Source organism: Salmo trutta, chromosome 12, assembly GCF_901001165.1.
Source record: "Salmo trutta chromosome 12, fSalTru1.1, whole genome shotgun sequence".
In the NCBI taxonomy this organism is placed as follows: Eukaryota; Metazoa; Chordata; class Actinopteri; order Salmoniformes; family Salmonidae; genus Salmo; species Salmo trutta.
In genome coordinates, this window is record NC_042968.1 from 90,209,090 (window position 1) to 90,230,045 (window position 20,956).

General features: G+C 40.6%; 1 protein-coding gene across 1 annotated transcript in view; it reads right to left on the reverse strand.

The window, feature by feature from the left end:
• Positions 1-20,908, reverse strand: part of ccdc169 (coiled-coil domain containing 169) — a 24,470-nt gene extending 3,562 nt beyond the window's left edge. Inside the window, exons 1-5 of the mRNA XM_029770311.1 lie at positions 20,768-20,908; positions 16,324-16,406; positions 12,022-12,132; positions 11,860-11,900; positions 5,130-5,228 (exon numbers count right to left, since the gene is read on the reverse strand). Coding sequence (XP_029626171.1) covers positions 5,130-5,228; positions 11,860-11,900; positions 12,022-12,132; positions 16,324-16,406; positions 20,768-20,841 — 408 coding nt within the window. The 5' untranslated portion in view covers positions 20,842-20,908. The remainder of the gene's footprint in view (positions 1-5,129; positions 5,229-11,859; positions 11,901-12,021; positions 12,133-16,323; positions 16,407-20,767) is intronic.
• Positions 20,909-20,956: the final 48 nt, after the last annotated feature.

Consider the following 20,956-nt stretch of genomic DNA (forward strand, 5'->3'; position numbering starts at 1 on the left):
TTAGAGGGTCTAGATATCTACACCAACAGGCCTTTCAGATTAGAGGGTCTAGATATCTACACCAACAGGTCTTTCAGATTAGAGGGTCTAGATATCTACACCAACAGGCCTTTCAGATTAGAGGGTCTAGATATCTACACCAACAGGTCTGTCAGATTAGAGGGCTAGATATCTACACCAACAGGTCTTTCAGATTAGAGGGTCTAGATATCTACACCAACAGGCCTTTCAGATTAGAGGGTCTAGATATCTACACCAACAGGCCTTTCAGATTAGAGGGTCTAGGTATCTACACCAACAGGTCTTTCAGATTAGAGGGTCTAGATATCTACACCAACAGGCCTTTCAGATTAGAGGGTCTAGATATCTACACCAACAGGCCTTTCAGATTAGAGGGTTTAGGTATCTACACCAACAGGCCTTTCAGATTAGAGGGTCTAGATATCTACACCAACAGGCCTTTCAGATTAGAGGGTCAAGATATCTACACCAACAGGCCTTTCAGATTAGAGGGTCTAGATATCTACACCAACAGGTCTTTCAGATTAGAGGGTCTAGATATCTACACCAACAGGCCTTTCAGATTAGAGGGCTAGATATCTACACCAACAGGTCTGTCAGATTAGAGGGCTAGATATCTACACCAACAGGTCTTTCAGATTAGAGGGTCTAGATATCTACACCAACAGGCCTTTCAGATTAGAGGGTCTAGATATCTACACCAACAGGTCTTTCAGATTAAAGGGTCTAGATATCTACACCAACAGGTCTTTCAGATTAGAGGGTCTAGATATCTACACCAACAGGTCTTTCAGATTAGAGGGTCTAGATATCTACACCAACAGGCCTTTCAGATTAGAGGGTTTAGGTATCTACACCAACAGGCCTTTCAGATTAGAGGGTTTAGGTATCTACACCAACAGGCCTTTCAGATTAGAGGGTCTAGATATCTACACCAACAGGCCTTTCAGATTAGAGGGTCTAGATATCTACACCAACAGGCCTTTCAGATTAGAGGCTTTAGGTATCTACACCAACAGGCCTTTCAGATTAGAGGGTCTAGATATCTACACCAACAGGTCTTTCAGATTAGAGGGTTTAGGTATCTACACCAACAGGCCTTTCAGATTAGAGGGTCTAGATATCTACACCAACAGGTCTTTCAGATTAGAGGGTCTAGATATCTACACCAACAGGCCTTTCAGATTAGAGGGTCTAGATATCTACACCAACAGGCCTTTCAGATTAGAGGGTCTAGATATCTACACCAACAGGTCTGTCAGATTAGAGGGCTAGATATCTACACCAACAGGTCTTTCAGATTAGAGGGTCTAGATATCTACACCAACAGGTCTTTCAGATTAGAGGGTCTAGATATCTATACCAACAGGTCTTTCAGATTAGAGGGTTTAGGTATCTACACCAACAGGCCTTTCAGATTAGAGGGTCTAGATATCTACACCAACAGGCCTTTCAGATTAGAGGGTCTAGATATCTACACCAACAGGCCTTTCAGATTAGAGGGTCTAGATATCTACACCAACAGGTCTTTCAGATTAGAGGGTCTAGATATCTACACCAACAGGCCTTTCAGATTAGAGGGTCTAGATATCTACACCAACAGGTCTGTCAGATTAGAGGGCTAGATATCTACACCAACAGGTCTTTCAGATTAGAGGGTCTAGATATCTACACCAACAGGCCTTTCAGATTAGAGGGTCTAGATATCTACACCAACAGGCCTTTCAGATTAGAGGGTCTAGATATCTACACCAACAGGCCTTTCAGATTAGAGGGTCTAGATATCTACACCAACAGGCCTTTCAGATTAGAGGGTTTAGGTATCTACACCAACAGGCCTTTCAGATTAGAGGGTCTAGATATCTACACCAACAGGCCTTTCAGATTAGAGGGTCTAGATATCTACACCAACAGGCCTTTCAGATTAGAGGGTCTAGATATCTACACCAACAGGTCTTTCAGATTAGAGGGTCTAGATATCTACACCAACAGGCCTTTCAGATTAGAGGGTCTAGATATCTACACCAACAGGCCTTTCAGATTAGAGGGTCTAGATATCTACACCAACAGGCCTTTCAGATTAGAGGGTCAAGATATCTACACCAACAGGCCTTTCAGATTAGAGGGTCTAGATATCTACACCAACAGGTCTTTCAGATTAGAGGGTCTAGATATCTACACCAACAGGCCTTTCAGATTAGAGGGTCTAGATATCTACACCAACAGGTCTGTCAGATTAGAGGGCTAGATATCTACACCAACAGGTCTTTCAGATTAGAGGGTCTAGATATCTACACCAACAGGCCTTTCAGATTAGAGGGTCTAGATATCTACACCAACAGGTCTTTCAGATTAGAGGGTCTAGATATCTACACCAACAGGTCTTTCAGATTAGAGGGTCTAGATATCTACACCAACAGGTCTTTCAGATTAGAGGGTCTAGATATCTACACCAACAGGTCTTTCAGATTAGAGGGTCTAGATATCTACACCAACAGGTCTTTCAGATTAGAGGGCTAGATATCTACACCAACAGGCCTTTCAGATTAGAGGGTTTAGGTATCTACACCAACAGGCCTTTCAGATTAGAGGGTTTAGGTATCTACACCAACAGGCCTTTCAGATTAGAGGGTCTAGATATCTACACCAACAGGCCTTTCAGATTAGAGGGTCTAGATATCTACACCAACAGGCCTTTCAGATTAGAGGCTTTAGGTATCTACACCAACAGGCCTTTCAGATTAGAGGGTCTAGATATCTACACCAACAGGTCTTTCAGATTAGAGGGTTTAGGTATCTACACCAACAGGCCTTTCAGATTAGAGGGTCTAGATATCTACACCAACAGGCCTTTCAGATTAGAGGGTCTAGATATCTACACCAACAGGCCTTTCAGATTAGAGGGTCTAGATATCTACACCAACAGGTCTGTCAGATTAGAGGGTCTAGGTATCTATACCAACAGGCCTTTCAGATTAGAGGGTCTAGATATCTACACCAACAGGCCTTTCAGATTAGAGGGTCTAGATATCTACACCAACAGGTCTTTCAGATTAGAGGGTCTAGATATCTACACCAACAGGTCTTTCAGATTAGAGGGTTTAGGTATCTACACCAACAGGCCTTTCAGATTAGAGGGTCTAGATATCTACACCAACAGGCCTTTCAGATTAGAGGGTCTAGATATCTACACCAACAGGTCTTTCAGATTAGAGGGTTTAGGTATCTATACCAACAGGTCTTTCAGATTAGAGGGTTTAGGTATCTACACCAACAGGCCTTTCAGATTAGAGGGTCTAGATATCTACACCAACAGGCCTTTCAGATTAGAGGGTCTAGATATCTACACCAACAGGCCTTTCAGATTAGAGGGTTTAGGTATCTACACCATAAAGCAGTGGTTCCCAAACAATGGGTCGCAACCCCATGTGAGGTCGCTTGATTTTATATATTTTTTATATTTATATATATATATATATATATATATATAAAATGTGGTTGACCTTAAAAGTCTAAATGAAAATAATTAAAATCTAAAAGATCAAATTTAACCAGTGAGCACACTTAGATCTTGGGAAAAGGCCTCACTTAACTGTCGCACTTGAATCATTCCCACAATGAATGGCTAGGCTCTCTACGCTATGGAACCACACACTAGCAGAGACTGATATTACCGGCCGCAGTTGATATGGTGAAAACAATGTGTTGGGAGGTAGAGGCACAGAAACTCACATCAATACCTTTGTCAGATAACACTGTGAAACTAAGAATTGATGCTATTGTTAGCAATCAAGTGGAAACTCTGACTGAACGACTCAAAAACTCCCCAGTTTATGCTCTCCAAGTGGAGGTTAGCTGTGGGGGCTGTTTATGCTCTCCAAGTGGAGGTTAGCTGTGGGGGCTGTTTATGCTCTCCAAGTGGAGGTTAGCTGTGGGGGCTGTTTATGCTCTCCAAATGGAGGTTAGCTGTGGGGGCTGTTTATGCTCTCCAAGTGGAGGTTAGCTGTGAGGGCTGTTTATGCTCTCCAAATGGAGGTTAGCTGTGGGGGCTGTTTATGCTCTCCAAATGGAGGTTAGCTGTGGGGGCTGTTTATGCTCTCCAAATGGAGATTAGCTGTGGGGGCTGTTTATGCTCTCCAAGTGGAGGTTAGCTGTGGGGGCTGTTTATGCTCTCCAAGTGGAGGTTAGCTGTGGGGGCTGTTTATGCTCTCCAAATGGAGGTTAGCTGTGGGGGCTGTTTATGCTCTCCAAATGGAGGTTAGCTGTGGGGGCTGTTTATGCTCTCCAAGTGGAGGTTAGCTGTGGGGGCTGTTTATGCTCTCCAAATGGAGGTTAGCTGTGGGGGCTGTTTATGCTCTCCAAATGGAGGTTAGCTGTGGGGGCTGTTTATGCTCTCCAAATGGAGGTTAGCTGTAAGGGCTGTTTATGCTCTCCAAGTGGAGGTTAGCTGTGGGGGCTGTTTATGCTCTCCAAGTGGAGGTTAGCTGTGGGGGCTGTTTATGCTCTCCAAGTGGAGGTTAGCTGTGGGGGCTGTTTATGCTCTCCAAATGGAGGTTAGCTGTGGGGGCTGTTTATGCTCTCCAAATGGAGGTTAGCTGTGGGGGCTGTTTATGCTCTCCAAGTGGAGGTTAGCTGTGGGGGCTGTTTATGCTCTCCAAATGGAGGTTAGCTGTGGGGGCTGTTTATGCTCTCCAAGTGGAGGTTAGCTGTGGGGGCTGTTTATGCTCTCCAAGTGGAGGTTAGCTGTGAGGGATGAGATGCGTTTACTTTTGTTTGCTCCACGTCGGGGGATGTTATTCACGAGGGCATGTTGTTCTGTCTCACGATTACCGAGCATGAAACGTCACATGGGATGTTCAGTGTGCTATGTGGCTGTATTAATGAAAAACAGAACGGGATTATAGATTAGTAGGCGCTAATACTGGCCGATTTTAGCCTTATTCTCATAAACGTGACACACCGTAATCTGATCGGACAAAACAATAAACAAATAAACAAATGGATAAACAGTCCGAGAGAGAGAGAGAGAGAGAGAGAGAGAGAGAGAGGAAGGCAAAGAGAGAGAGAGAAACAGAGAGAGAAACAGAGAGAGACAGTGACAAATAGACCTTCCCCTCCTGTTCAATCTTCAGTCTGCAGTCTAACAGCTGACCCTGCAGCGCTGCCTTCTCATTGGTCAGGATTTTCAGCCTCTGCCTCAGTGCATCCTGGGAAATAGAGTCAGACACACCATGACCACCTGACCAGGAACAACTACAGGGCCCAGTTTTAAGCTAGAACTACAACTACAGGGCCCAGAGGTTTCCCTGTCCAGGTTAACTCCTGGTCTAGTCAGGTACAGGGCCCAGAGGTTTCCCTGTCCAGGTTAACTCCTGGTATAGTCAACAAACAGAGACAGAGTCATGATTGACATGTCGAGTAATGACAGCAGAAGACAAACAAATGTCTGTTCTTCGCAGTAACGTCAGATACGTCAGATACATCAGTAACGTCAGATACGTCAGATACATCAGTAACATCAGTAACGTCAGATACATCAGTAACGTCAGTAACGTCAGATACGTCAGTAACATCAGATATGTCAGTAACGTCAGATACGTCAGTAACGTCAGTAACGTCAGATACGTCAGTAACGTCAGTAACGTCAGATACGTCAGATACATCAGTAACGTCAGATACGTCAGTAACGTCAGTAACATCAGTAACGTCAGATACGTCAGTAACGTCAGATACATCAGTAACGTCAGATATGTCAGTAACGTCAGTAACGTCAGTAACGTCAGATACATCAGTAACGTCAGATACATCAGTAACGTCAGCAACGTCAGCAACGTCAGATACATCAGTAACGTCAGATATGTCAGTAACGTCAGTAACATCAGTAACGTCAGATACGTCAGTAACGTCAGATACATCAGTAACGTCAGTAACGTCAGTAACGTCAGATATGACAGTAACGTCAGATATGTCAGTAACGTCAGATACGTCAGTAACGTCAGTTATGTCAGTAACGTCAGATACGTCAGTTACGTCAGTAACGTCAGATACATCAGATATATCAGTTACATCCACTAGATGTCGCTAGACTAGAGAACAGAAAGAGGTCAGTGAGGCTAGCTAGCATCGCACCACTAGACTAGAGAACAGAAAGAGGTCAGTGAGGCTAGCTAGCATCGCACCACTAGACTAGAGAACAGAAAGAGATCAGTGAGGCTAGCTAGCATCGCACCACTAGACTAGAGAACAGAAAGAGGTCAGTGAGGCTAGCTAGCATCGCACCACTAGACTAGAGAACAGAAAGAGGTCAGTGAGGCTAGCTAGCATCGCACCACTAGACTAGAGAACAGAAAGAGGTCAGTGAGGCTAGCTAGCATCGCACCACTAGACTAGAGAACAGAAAGAGGGCAGTGAGGCTAGCTAGCATCGCACCACTAGACTAGAGAACAGAAAGAGGTCAGTGAGGCTAGCTAGCATCGCACCACTAGACTAGAGAACACAGCGCAGCCATAATGGTCTGATCCTACTGAAAGACATCCTCCAACCATTTTTTTTACTTTTCCTGTTGAAAAGCGATATCCCAATGATAAATACAGTAAAGTACACACAATAAAAGGGTAAAAAAACATGTTTTGAGCAAAATAGTGTTTTTACACACAGCTGCAAACTTCAAGGAGTAGGCCATTCAGTGAGCGTTCCCCGATTAAAACCCCTGGTTTTCTGAGTAATCTTTCGAATTATTAAGACATGTAAACACCTTTAAATCGGTGTCGGCGGTGTATGTCATTTGTGTTAGCACAAACCGAGCGAGCCTCCCTCTTTAGCGCAAGTGAAGTGAGTTCGGAGCAATTGAATATGCCTCTTAGAAGTAATTGTCACATACAAACTTCATAGTAATTGTCACATACACACTTTTTATGTCCGAACTCAGAATCAAATATGCTTCCCAAAAATAACATGGTCGAAGTGGTAGAAGGTTTATATTGATTGGTAATTTTCTGCATTTATCAGAGTCCCATCAGTAGCCTGATTTCAGATGTGTCCATGGAAACAGGACTATTAGGGAAATCGTTCTTTTAATCAAAAGACACACACTTGCTCTATGTCATGACTTACCTAAATCAACTATTGAGATGTGCCTTATGTTAAGGAAATAAGTTGTTAAATGAGGTGAAAAGGAGACCGGAGTGCCACTTTAAAGTATTTAGTGTGTGTACTTTACTGTATTTATACTTGAATGTATTTAGTGTGTGTACTTTACTGTATTTATACTTGAAAGTATTTAGTGTGTGTACTTTACTGTATTTATACTTGAATGTATTTAGTTTGTGTACTTTACTGTATTTATACTTGAATGTATTTAGTGTGTGTACTTTACTGTATTTATACTTGAATGTATTTAGTGTGTGTACTTTACTGTATTTATACTTGAATGTATTTAGTGTGTGTACTTTACTGTATTTATACTTGAATGTATTTAGTGTGTGTACTTTACTGTATTTATACTTGAATGTATTTAGTGTGTGTACTTTACTGTATTTATACTTGAAAGTATTTAGTGTGTGTACTTTACTGTATTTATACTTGAATGTATTTAGTGTGTGTACTTTACTGTATTTATACTTGAATGTATTTAGTGTGTGTACTTTACTGTATTTATACTTGAAAGTATTTAGTGTGTGTACTTTACTGTATTTATACTTGAATGTATTTAGTGTGTGTACTTTACTGTATTTATACTTGAAAGTATTTAGTGTGTGTACTTTACTGTATTTATACTTGAATGTATTTAGTGTGTATACTTTACTGTATTTATACTTGAAAGTATTTAGTGTGTGTACTTTACTGTATTTATACTTGAAAGTATTTAGTGTGTGTACTTTACTGTATTTATACTTGGCATATCGTTATTTTTGTATTTTTTTAAATGGCTGGAGGACAACAAACGACTGTTATTCTGACTAGAGAAGGTAGAATGTATAACCCTCTCCATCTTTTTATTTTATTTAGTTCACCTTTATTTAACCAGGTAGGCAAGTTGAGAACAAGTCCTTTATTTAACCAGGTAGGCAAGTTGAGAACAAGTCCTTTATTTAACCAGGTAGGCCAGTTGAGAACAAGTCCTTTATTTAACCAGGTAGGCCAGTTGAGAACAAGTTCTCATTTACAATTGCGACCTGGCCAAGATAAAGCAAAGCAGTTCGACAACATACAACAACACAGAGTTACACATGGAGTAAAACAAACATACAGTCAATAATACAGTACAAAAATAAGTATATATACAATGTGAGCAAATGAGGTGAGATAAGGGAGGTAAAGGCACAAAGGCCATGGTGGCAAAGTAAATACAATATAGCAAGTAAAACACTGGAATGGTAGATTTGCAGTGGAAGAAAGTGCAAAGTAGAAATAGAAATAATGGGGTGCAAAGGAGCAAAATAAATAAATAAATATATACAGTAGGGGAAGAGGTAGTTGTTTGGGCTAAATTATAGATGGGCTATGTACAGGTGCAGTAATCTGTGAGCTGCTCTGACAGCTGGTGCTTAAAGCTAGTGAGGGAGATAAGTGTTCCCAGTTTCAGAGTTTTTTGTAGTCTGTTCCAGTCATTGGCAGCAGAGAACTGGAAGGAGAGGCGGCCAAAGGAGGAATTGGCTTTGGGGGTGACCAGTGAGATATACCTGCTGGAGCGCGTGCTACAGGTGGGTGCTGCTATGGTGACCAGCGAGCTGAGATAAGGGGGGACTTTACCTAGCAGGGTCTTGTAGATGACCTGGAGCCAGTGGGTTTGGCGACGAGTATGAAGCGAGGGCCAGCCATCGAGAGTGTACAGGTCGCAGTGGTGGGTTGTATATGGGGCTTTGGTGACAAAACGGATGGCACTGTGATAGACTGCATCCAGTATATTGAGTAGGGTATTGGAGGCTATTTTGTAAATGACATCGCCGAAGTCGAGGATCGGTAGTATGGTCCGTTTTACGAGGGTATGTTTGGCAGCATGAGTGATCAACTATTGAGACTATTGAGACTATTCGTTTTGAAAGGAAAGTTGTTATTCTCTCTCTACTCGATAACTCTGTAGCTCTTTACATTCTTGTCACACTCGCTTTCTCTCTCTCTCTCTCCCTAGGCCTGTATCTCCTCTCTCTTTCTTTCTCTCTCTATCTCTTTAGGCCTGTATCTCCCCTCTCTCTCTCTCTCTCTGTCTCTCGGCCTGTATCTCCTCTCTCTCTCTCTGTATCTCCTCTCTCTCTCTCTCTCTCCTCCCCCCCTCTTCTGTCTCTCTCTCCTTTTCTCTTTCCCTGACACTCATGCAAATCACATTCACCCTCCCCAGATATACTAATTACCATCTGCCAGGCATGCTCAGACACACACACACACACACACACACACACACACACCAATAAACAGTAAGGAGTGTGTTCTCTGGTTTAGTGTGTGATCCAGTGATTACTGAGCTGTGATTAAAGTCAGGTTTATTCTGTCTACATCAGCACAGTCATTTAAAGTGGCAGCTGGTCTGATCTGGTCTGATCTGGTCTGGTCTGGCCTGGCCTGGTCTGGTCTGGTCTGGCCTGACCTGGTCTGGCCTGGTCTGGTCTGGTCTGGCCTGGTTTAGTCTGATCTGGTCTGGTCTGGCCTGATCTGGTCTGATCTGGTCTGGTCTGGCCTGATCTGATCTGGTCTGGCCTGATCTGGTCTGATCTGGTCTGGCCTGATCTGGTCTGGTCTGGCCTGATCTGGTCTTGGCCTTCCCTGTGGCTCAGTTGGTAGAGCGTGGTGTTTGCAATGCCAGCATGGTGTTTGCAACGCCAGGGTTGTGGGTTCGATTCCCACGGGGGACCAGTACGGAGAAAAAAATGTATGAAATGTATTCACTACTGTAAGTCGCTCTGGATAAGAGCGTCTGCTAAATGACTAAAACGTAAATGTAAAAAAATGGTCTGGTCTGGTCTGGCACCACTGGTTGGTTCTCTGTGTGTTCTATTGGTGTTATGTGTTCATCTCTCTCTAATCATCTCTGTGACTCTGTCTGACTGTCAATATAAAGTATATAATATCTATAACATATACAGTATATAACATATACAGTATATAATATAACATATACAGTACAATCCTGTCTCGGAGCTCTAAAGACAATTCCTTCGACCTCATGACTTGGTTTGAGGGACCTTATATAGACAGGATGTCCAATCAATTGAATTTACCACAGGTGGACTCCAATCAAGTTGTAGAAACATCTCAAGAATGATCAATGGAAACAGGATGCACCTGAGTTCAATTTCCAGTCTCATAGCAAAGGGTCTTAATACTTAAGTAAATAAGGTATTTCTGTTTGTAATTTTTTTATACATTTGCAAACATTTCTAAAAACATGTTTTTGCTTTGTCGTTATGGAGTATTGTAGGTAGATTGATGAGGAAAACTATTTAATGAATACATTTTAGAATAAGGCTGTAACGTAACAAAATGTGGAAAAGTGAAGGGGTCTGAATACTTTCCGAATGCTCTGTATTTAATATAATATCTATAATATGCAGTATATAATATACAGTATATAATATCTATAATATGCTGTATATAATATCTATAATATGCAGTATATAATATAATATCTATAATATGCAGTATATAATATCTATAATATACAGTATATAATATCTATAATATGCAGTATATAATATCTATAATATACAGTATATAATATAATATCTATAATATGCAGTATATAATATAATATCTATAATATGCAGTATATAATATCTATAATATACCGTATAAGATATAATATCTATAATATGCAGTATATAATATCTATAATATGCAGTATATAATATCTATAATATGCAGTATATAATATCTATAATATACATTATATGATATAATATCTATAATATGCAGTATATAATATCTATAATATACAGTATATAATATCTATAATATGCAGTATATAATATAATATCTTTAATATACAGTATATAATATAATATCTTTAATATGCAGTATATAATATCTATAATATACAGTATATAATATCTATAATATGCAGTATATAATATAATATCTTTAATATACAGTATATAATATCTATAATATACAGTTTAAAATATCTATAATATGCAGTATATAATATAATATCTATAATATACAGTATATAATATAATATCTATAATGTGCAGTATATAATATCTATAATATACCGTATAAGATATAATATCTATAATATGCAGTATATAATATCTATAATATGCAGTATATAATATCTATAATATACATTATATGATATAATATCTATAATATGCAGTATATAATATCTATAATATACAGTATATAATATCTATAATATGCAGTATATAATATAATATCTTTAATATACAGTATATAATATAATATCTATAATATGCAGTATATAATATCTATAATATACAGTATATAATATCTATAATATGCAGTATATAATATAATATCTATAATATACAGTATATAATATAATATCTATAATATGCAGTATATAATATCTATAATATACCGTATAAGATATAATATCTATAATATGCAGTATATAATATCTATAATATGCAGTATATAATATAATATCTTTAATATACAGTATATAATATGATATCTATAATATGCAGTATATAATATAATATCTTTAATATACAGTATATAATATAATATCTTTAATATACAGTATATAATATAATATCTTTAATATACAGTATATAATATAATATCTTTAATATACAGTATATAATATAATATCTTTAATATACAGTATATAATATAATATACCATAAAATATACAGTCCAATATATGTAAGAACTCACCACTGGGACCTCATAATAGGATCGTATTGAGGCTAATCGATCTGCAAAGACACATAGAAAACATGTCACCTCAAAAGCACCCTAAAAATCCACAAAAGAATAGTCCTTGTGTGCGTGTGTGTTTAGTGGGTGTGTGTGTTTTAAACATGTCCTTCCTATTACCCATGGGGTTTCTCTGCAGGTCCTCCATCTTTTCGTGAACAAGTGTGATCTGACGTTCCAGCTGGCCGTTCAGCTCTACCTGCGTGTCGTACCTGGTCTTCCACTCGTTACCTGGCAGGATGCAGTATATACACATCCCAGTATACACATGCAGTATATACACATCCCAGTATACACATGCAGTATATACACATCCCAGTATACACATGCAGTATATACACATCCCAGTATATACACATCCCAGTATACACATGCAGTATATACACATCCCAGTATACACATGCAGTATATACACATCCCAGTATACACATGCAGTATATACACATCCCAGTATACACATGCAGTATATACACATCCCAGTATACACATGCAGTATATACACATCCCAGTATACACATGCAGTATATAGACATCCCAGTATACACATTCAGTATATACACATCCCAGTATACACATGCAGTATATACACATCCCAGTATACACATGCAGTATATACACATCCCAGTATACACATGCAGTATATACACATCCCAGTATACACATGCAGTATATACACATCCCAGTATACACATGCAGTATATACACATCCCAGTATACACATGCATATATACACATCCCAGTATACACATGCAGTATATACACATCCCAGTATACACATGCAGTATATACACATCCCAGTATACACATGCAAGTATATACACATCCCGTATCACATGCAGTATATACACATCCCAGTATACACATGCAGTATATACACATCCCAGTATACAACTGGCAGTATATACACATCCAGTATACACATGCAGTATATACACATCCCAGATACACATGCAGTATATACACATCCCAGTTATATACACATCCCAGTTATACACATGCCGTAGTATTATACACATCCCAGTATACACATGCAGTATATAACACATCCCAGTATACACATGCAGTATATACACATCCCAGTGTACACATGCAGTATATACACATCCCAGTATACACATTCAGTATATACACATCCCAGTATACACATGCAGTATATACACATCCCAGTATACACATGCAGTATATACACATCCCAGTATATACACATCCCAGTATACACATGCAGTATATACACATCCCAGTATACACATGCAGTATATACACATCCCAGTATACACATGCAGTATATACACATCCCAGTATACACATTCAGTATATACACATCCCAGTATACACATGCAATATATACACATCCCAGTATACACATGCAGTATATACACATCCCAGTATACACATTCAGTATATACACATCCCAGTATACACATTCAGTATATACACATCCCATCCCACACTCAACACACATTACACTACATTTATGTCATGTGGTTTTATAGTAACACACTGGGATATGTTGCTCTATCATATTTAATCAAGTGAACAGGCTTGTGTGTTTATTCCATTAGTTCACTGAACATGGACGTGACCTTCTCACGTGGAGCGATGCTTCAGCTGCCATAGCAACACTGCTAACCACCAGTCAATAGTAAAACTCAAAACACTTTTAGGGGCGGGGATTCGGTCGGGATTCGACTCCTGACATCATATGAACACACATAAGACATTGAAAATGTGTAGAATTGCAGGAAATTAGCTTTTAAAGAACGAAAGAAATTGATAATAAGAAAATTGTGGGAGCTGTTTTGTTAACCTTCAGCGCGGCTTTTGATATTATTGATCATAAACTATTGCTGATAGGCGTGTGTCTATGTAACGACTCAGCAATATACACGTCGGGCTACAACAGTAATAGAAATAACTGACACCCTTAACATAGAGCTCCAATCAGTCCTAGAATGGGTATCTAGCTATAGGTTTAACATAGAGCTCCAGTCAGTTCTAGAATGGGTAACTAGCAATAGGTTTAACATAGAGCTCCAGTCAGTTCTAGAATGGGTATCTAGCAATAGGTTTAACATAGAGCTCCAGTCAGTTCTAGAATGGGTAACTAACAATAGGTTTAACATAGAGCTCCAGTCAGTTCTAGAATGGGTAACTAACAATAGGTTTAACATAGAGCTCCAGTCAGTTCTAGAATGGGTATCTAGCAATAGGTTTAACATAGAGCTCCAGTCAGTTCTAGAATGGGTAACTAGCAATAGGTTTAACATAGAGCTCCAGTCAGTTCTAGAATGGGTATCTAGCAATAGGTTTAACATAGAGCTCCAGTCAGTTCTAGAATGGGTATCTAGCAATAGGTTTAACATAGAGCTCCAGTCAGTTCTAGAATGGGTATCTAGCAATAGGTTTAACATAGAGCTCCAGTCAGTTCTAGAATGGGTATCTAGCTTCATTTCTGGGACAAATCACTCACTCAACCCTAAACCTCATCTAGATCTATTACTGAAATAATTTGGCGATTGAGCAAATTGAGGAGATTAAACGCCTTGGTGTAAACCCTAGATAGCAAGCTGTTATGGTCAAAACATTTAGACTCAATGGTTAGTGAAATGGGAAGAGGTCTGTCCATGATAAGGAGTTGCTCTAAATCAACCAGGCAGGTCATAAAGGCCCTAGTTTTGTCTCACCTGGATTACTGCCCAGCGGTATGCATGTCAATCTCTCCTGGCTCAAAGTTGAGGAGAGATTGACGTGCATCACTATTGGTCTTTGTGTGAGGTGTTGATGGGTGAAAGGTACCGAACTGTCTGTTCAAGCAATTGGCCCACGGTTCGGACACTCATCGGTACAACACAAGAGACATTATTTGTTTTGATTCCTGTTTGGACCCCAGGAAGAGTAGCCGTTGCCTTGGCAGCAGCTAATTGGGGATCCTAATTAGGGATTCCTCCTTGTCCACACACCATACAGACTCACCCTCCCTGTCCACACACACTCACCCTCCCTGTCCACACACACTCACCCTCCCTGTCCACACACACACCATACAGACTCACCCTCCCTGTCCACACACACTCACCCTCCCTGTCCACACACACACCATACAGACTCACCCTCCCTGTCCACACACACTCACCCTCCCTGTCCACACACACTCACCCTCCCTGTCCACACACACTCACCCTCCCTGTCCACACACACACCATACAGACTCACCCACCCTGTCCACACACACTCACCCTCCCTGTCCACACACACACCATACACACTCACCCTCCCTGTCCACACACACCATACAGACTCACCCTCAAGGTTCACACACACACCATACAGACTCACCCTCCCTGTCCACACACACACCATACAGACTCACCCTCCCTGTCCACACACACACCATACAGACTCACCCTCAAGGTTCACACACACACCATACAGACTCACCCTCCCTGTCCACACACACACCATACAGACTCACCCTCCCTGTCCACACACTCACCCTCCCTGTCCACACACACACCATACAGACTCACCCTCCCTGTCCACACACACCATATAGACTCACCCTCCCTGTCCACACACACACCATACAGACTCACCCTCCCTGTCCACACACACCATACAGACTCACCCTCCCTGTCCACACACACACCATACAGACTCACCCTCCCTGTCCACACACACCATACAGACTCACCCTCCCTGTCCACACACACCATACAGACTCACCCTCCCTGTCCACACACACCATACAGACTCACCCTCCCTGTCCACACACACACCATACAGACTCACCCTCCCTGTCCACACACACCATACAGACTCACCCTCCCTGTCCACACACACCATACAGACTCACCCTCCCTGTCCACACACACACCATACAGACTCACCCTCCCTGTCCACACACACACCATACAGACTCACCCTCCCTGTCCACACACACACCATACAGACTCACCCTCCCTGTCCACACACACACCATACAGACTCACCCTCCCTGTCCACACACACACCATACAGACTCACCCTCCCTGTCCACACACACCATACAGACTCACCCTCCCTGTCCACACACACACCATACAGACTCACCCTCCCTGTCCCACACACACCATACAGACTCACCCTCCCTGTCCACACACACCATACAGACTCACCCTCCCTGTCCACACACACACCATACAGACTCACCCTCCCTGTCCACACACACACCATACAGACTCACCCTCCCTGTCCACACACACCATACAGACTCACCCTCCCTGTCCACACACACACCATACAGACTCACCCTCCCTGTCCACACACACACCATACAGACTCACCCTCCCTGTCCACACACACCATACAGACTCACCCTCCCTGTCCACACACACACCATACAGACTCACCCTCCCTGTCCACACACACACCATACAGACTCACCCTCAAGGTTCACACTGTTTAGTGTCTCCTCCAACTCCGTCATGGTGCTCCTCAGATCACACACAGACTCCTGCAGCATCTCTCTACAGGCAGGAGGAAAACGAGAGAGAGAGAGAGAGAGAGAGAGAGAGAGAGAGAGGCATTTAATGTGGATTGGTGATAGTATAACTACCAAATTTACCCAAGTGTGACCCGGAGGAAAATGGGGGCGGGTCATGCTTTTTAAACTCCAATCATGGGGAGGGTTTAGTATTTATTGATGTTTTACTCCAGGGGAGGGTCATGTCATTTACAATCGATAAAATGTCATATTGCTCAGTCATTGAGAATTAGTTGCTTTATTGTATCTTGATTTGTGCCCGATGCTGCGCCTTGTGTGGTCGCTATCAAATGATCCATAACCTATACTATAGGCTGCAAGCCTAGGATATACCAAGAGCATGCTCGGAGAGCCTGATTCCTCTCTAGGTTTCTTCCTAGGTTCCAGCCTTCCTAGGGATTTTTTCCTAGCCACCGTGCTTCTACACCTGCATTGCTTGCCGTTTGGGGTTTTAGGCTGGGTTTCTGTACAACACTTTGTGACATCAGCTGATGTAAAAAGGGCTTTATAAATACATTTGATTGATTGATTGACAGGGCAAAGTTATATTTGTAAGAAAATGTACTTTCTTTCCAATTTTTTTGCGCTGCTGGGATGGTGTATATAACTAGGCTACACTGCATTACACACTGCAATGGATAGCCTATCCCAATCATGAGGCCCGGCCCTGCCATGCTCTTGCTAATTTAAACCTGTTTGTGCTGCCTGACCAATGTCTGTGCTGTGTACGGTGGTACTTCAGCAGGCGACTCAAAGGCTTTCTCCCGAAAATCAAATGTATTCGTCCCAAAGAATGTTATATCTGTACACGTGTACCAGGCCTACTGACGTCCTGTTCAGCTTTAGAGGAAGAGTGCAGAGAAGACTAGGACTGGAGGTAAGCTTGTTATTACTATAATAGATTTGAATAAAAACAATGTTTCGTTGCCCATAATGAAGTTATTTATCAGAGTTATTGACCTCACAATAAGCCATATTTAAGTCATTTACATAACTTATATTATTATGAAGTTGCAGCCGCCAAAAATGGATAGCGCGTGGGTGCTGAATGTAGGCTAATTCATTTAAACAGTCTTCATTTTAATTTCACTTTAGGCTACTAACAACAAGAGGGCTTTGTGTTGGAGCCATATTTCTTCCTGTTCAAGAAATAAGAGGTAGTCCTACCTGTTCGACAGACAACATTATAGTCTACTATCCATAGATTTTGTCAGACAATTCCTTCAATCACCCCTTAAATATCTCAGTGTCAGCGAAGGGCTCGGTGTGTTAGGATAAAACCAGGGCTCCAATTAAGGGGGTATGTGAAGGTATATTGAGGGGGTATGTGAGGGTATATTGAGGGGGTATTGTGAGGGTATATTGAGGGTGTATGTGAGGGTATATTGAGGGGGTATGTGAGGGTATATTGAGGGGGTATTGTGAGGGTATATTGAGGGTGTATGTGAAGGTATATTGAGGGGTATGCGAAGGTATATTGAGGGGGTATTGTGAGGGGTTATTGTGAGGGTATATTGAGGGGGTATGTGAAAGTATATTAAGGGGTTATTGTGAGGGTATTGTGGCTTTTGCTAAAGAAAATGTTAGCTTAAGATGTTGAAAACAAATGTATGGACCTGATTATATCAAGTGGTCCATAATGACGCTTTAGTCCCCAATGCTTTGCGCTAGAAACACGCCGTAAAATGCTGGGGAAAGACGTGACTCCGATGCGTATGGGGATATCTTTGGTTTGTCTCTATGATATTCAGAGGCTGCGCTTGACTTTGCTTGGGAAGTAATGTGTGATTCTGTCACTATCAAATTGATGTTCAACATTTCAACAGGCTATTAAACAACATACTAACTCTAAATCAGTCAGGAGAAAGCCAGGCAGCATAATTATTTAGGCTATATTATTATTATTTCAAGACCATTTAAGAAATAAATTGTGAAGCATTTGAGACATGCTACAGGCTTGGAGGAGCGCTCAGCACTTCAACAACGCATCAACAACACATCAACAACACATCAACAACACATCAACAACACATCAACAACACTTCAACAACACATCAACAACACATCAACAACACATCAACAACACTTCAACAACAGCACTTCAACAGCACTTCAACAACACTTCAACAACACATCAATAATAACACTTCAACAACAACACATCAACAACAACACATCAACAACACTTCAACAACACATCAACAACACATCAACAACACATCAACAACACTTCAACAACAGCACTTCAACAACACTTCAACAACATATCAACAACACATCAACAACAACACATCAACAACAACACATCAACAACACTTCAACAACACATCAACAACACATCAACAACAACACATCAACAACACTTCAACAACACATCAACAGCACATCAACAACACATCAACAACAACACATCAACAACACATCAACAGCACTTCAACAACACATCAACAACACATCAACAACAGCACATCAACAACACATCAACAACAACACATCAACACATCAACAACAACACATCAACAACACATCAACAAAAACACTTCAACAACAACACATCAACAACACATCAACAACACTTCAACAACACATCAACAACAGCACATCAACAACACATCAACAACAACACATCAACACATCACCAACAACACAACAACAACACTTCAACAACACTTCAACAAGACATCAACAACATGCCTATACATTTCGCATTTAGACTTTATAAAACATTAATTAAATACTTAGAATCAAATAATAATGAACCAAAACAAGACCTCATTAGACTAAACAGTCATTCTACGGTGCCTTTGAACTTTTAGAAACATAAAGTTTGGCTAGTCTTTGCTTTGAGGATCATGTGGTGAGACGCATGCCTATTGTGTTAGTTTAGCCTAGCAGATTCTCTTATATTCACATGCCTTCATCACAGAAAACAAATCTATTTTGGAAAAATCAATACGATGGATTGTAATAGAATAAATTAGAAAGTGATGGTTTTCCAAATGACTGGTTCTGTTGCGCTCAATTTGATAAAACAACTATATCGCTGTTCCAAACTTCAGACTGTTCTCTCTTTTTTAATTTTAAACAAGAACCTGTATAAAAATCAAAACATCTCAGGTGCTGCAGCGTGCGCTCATTCGTTGTCATGTTGTGCTGTGGTGTTAAAAAAAGGTTAAGCTCGTCTCCAATCGTGTAAAATGAGTAGAATTGCATAAAATGCGTTTATGAAAATGAATTTTTTTTTTCAATAAGATGATAAGAGTCATGCAGTGTTTTGATTATAATGGATATCTTTTCACCCATAGAGTTTGTCCACTGCAGTCTAGTGAGCCGACAGTCGCAAAACCTAAAACACGGTGAAGACATCCGACATCCGCTCCTCAGTTTCCGTCCTGAATTTGTCAGCGCGAATACACAACACTTATGCTTTGCAATGTTACAGACAATAGATTATTGATGTGCTAGTGGCAGACGTGACAAAATGTTTACCTACTTAAAAGTTCACTGTAATATAGAATAACCAATTGTATTAACCAATATTTTTAGATGGCATAATATAGGCATTGTATGGGAAGCAACGGTCATCACACTGGATTAATGATCTACTAAAACACACATAACGCTCACTTAGATCTGGCTGCGAAGCCGTGTGTGTGTGTGTCATGTGTTTGTATGTCATGACTGTAAACAATTTAACATGTCCTAAACATAACTACTGTTAGGCTAACCCAGTCTCTGCAGCCACATTCTACCCGTGAAATCAGTCATTTTTGATAAGGCGTGAAAATGCAATTAACTATTTGGTATGATTTTGATTATGGTTAATTGAATAAGTGTCGCTTCAAACTGTTTGCTTGGAATTATTTTTGTAGCTATCGCCTCTATATGGCCTCCCGAGTGTCGCAGTGGTCTAAAGCACTACATATCAGTGCTAGGGGCGTCTCTACAGACCCTGGTTCGATTCCAGGCTGTATCACAACCGGGTTAGGGTTTTGGCCGGGGTAGGCCGTCATTGTAAATATGAATTTGTTCTTAACTGACTTACCTAGTTAAATAAAATACATTTAAAACGTCTGTGTATATGACTCAGTTTCCAGAAAAACACGTATTACCGTGTAGTGTATTTGCGCTTAAATATTCAGGCGGAAACTGAAGAGCGGATGGCTTGACTGCATTTTGTGAAATTATTATTTTGGGTATAGGGGAGGGTCACTTTTTTAAGCGTTCAGGTAGGATCGGGTAAAAATATATTTTACTGGCCATCCATTTCTGTTTCAGAGGTCCTATTTTCTTCAGGTATTCCTCATTATAAATACATTCCCTTACAATACACGTTGTACTTACTTCATCTCTCTCTCCTGCGCCAATTCGTCCTGTAAACGGGCTAAATCGTATTTGCTGAAGTCCGCATCTCCCATGTTGTTCTTCTCAAAGTTACCATCAACTCAAAGTTTGTTCTCCTCGTTGCCAATGGAGACAGTCGTGTCCTGCATGTTTTCGGAAGTTGATTTCAGAGGCTCTGAAGGAGTAGCG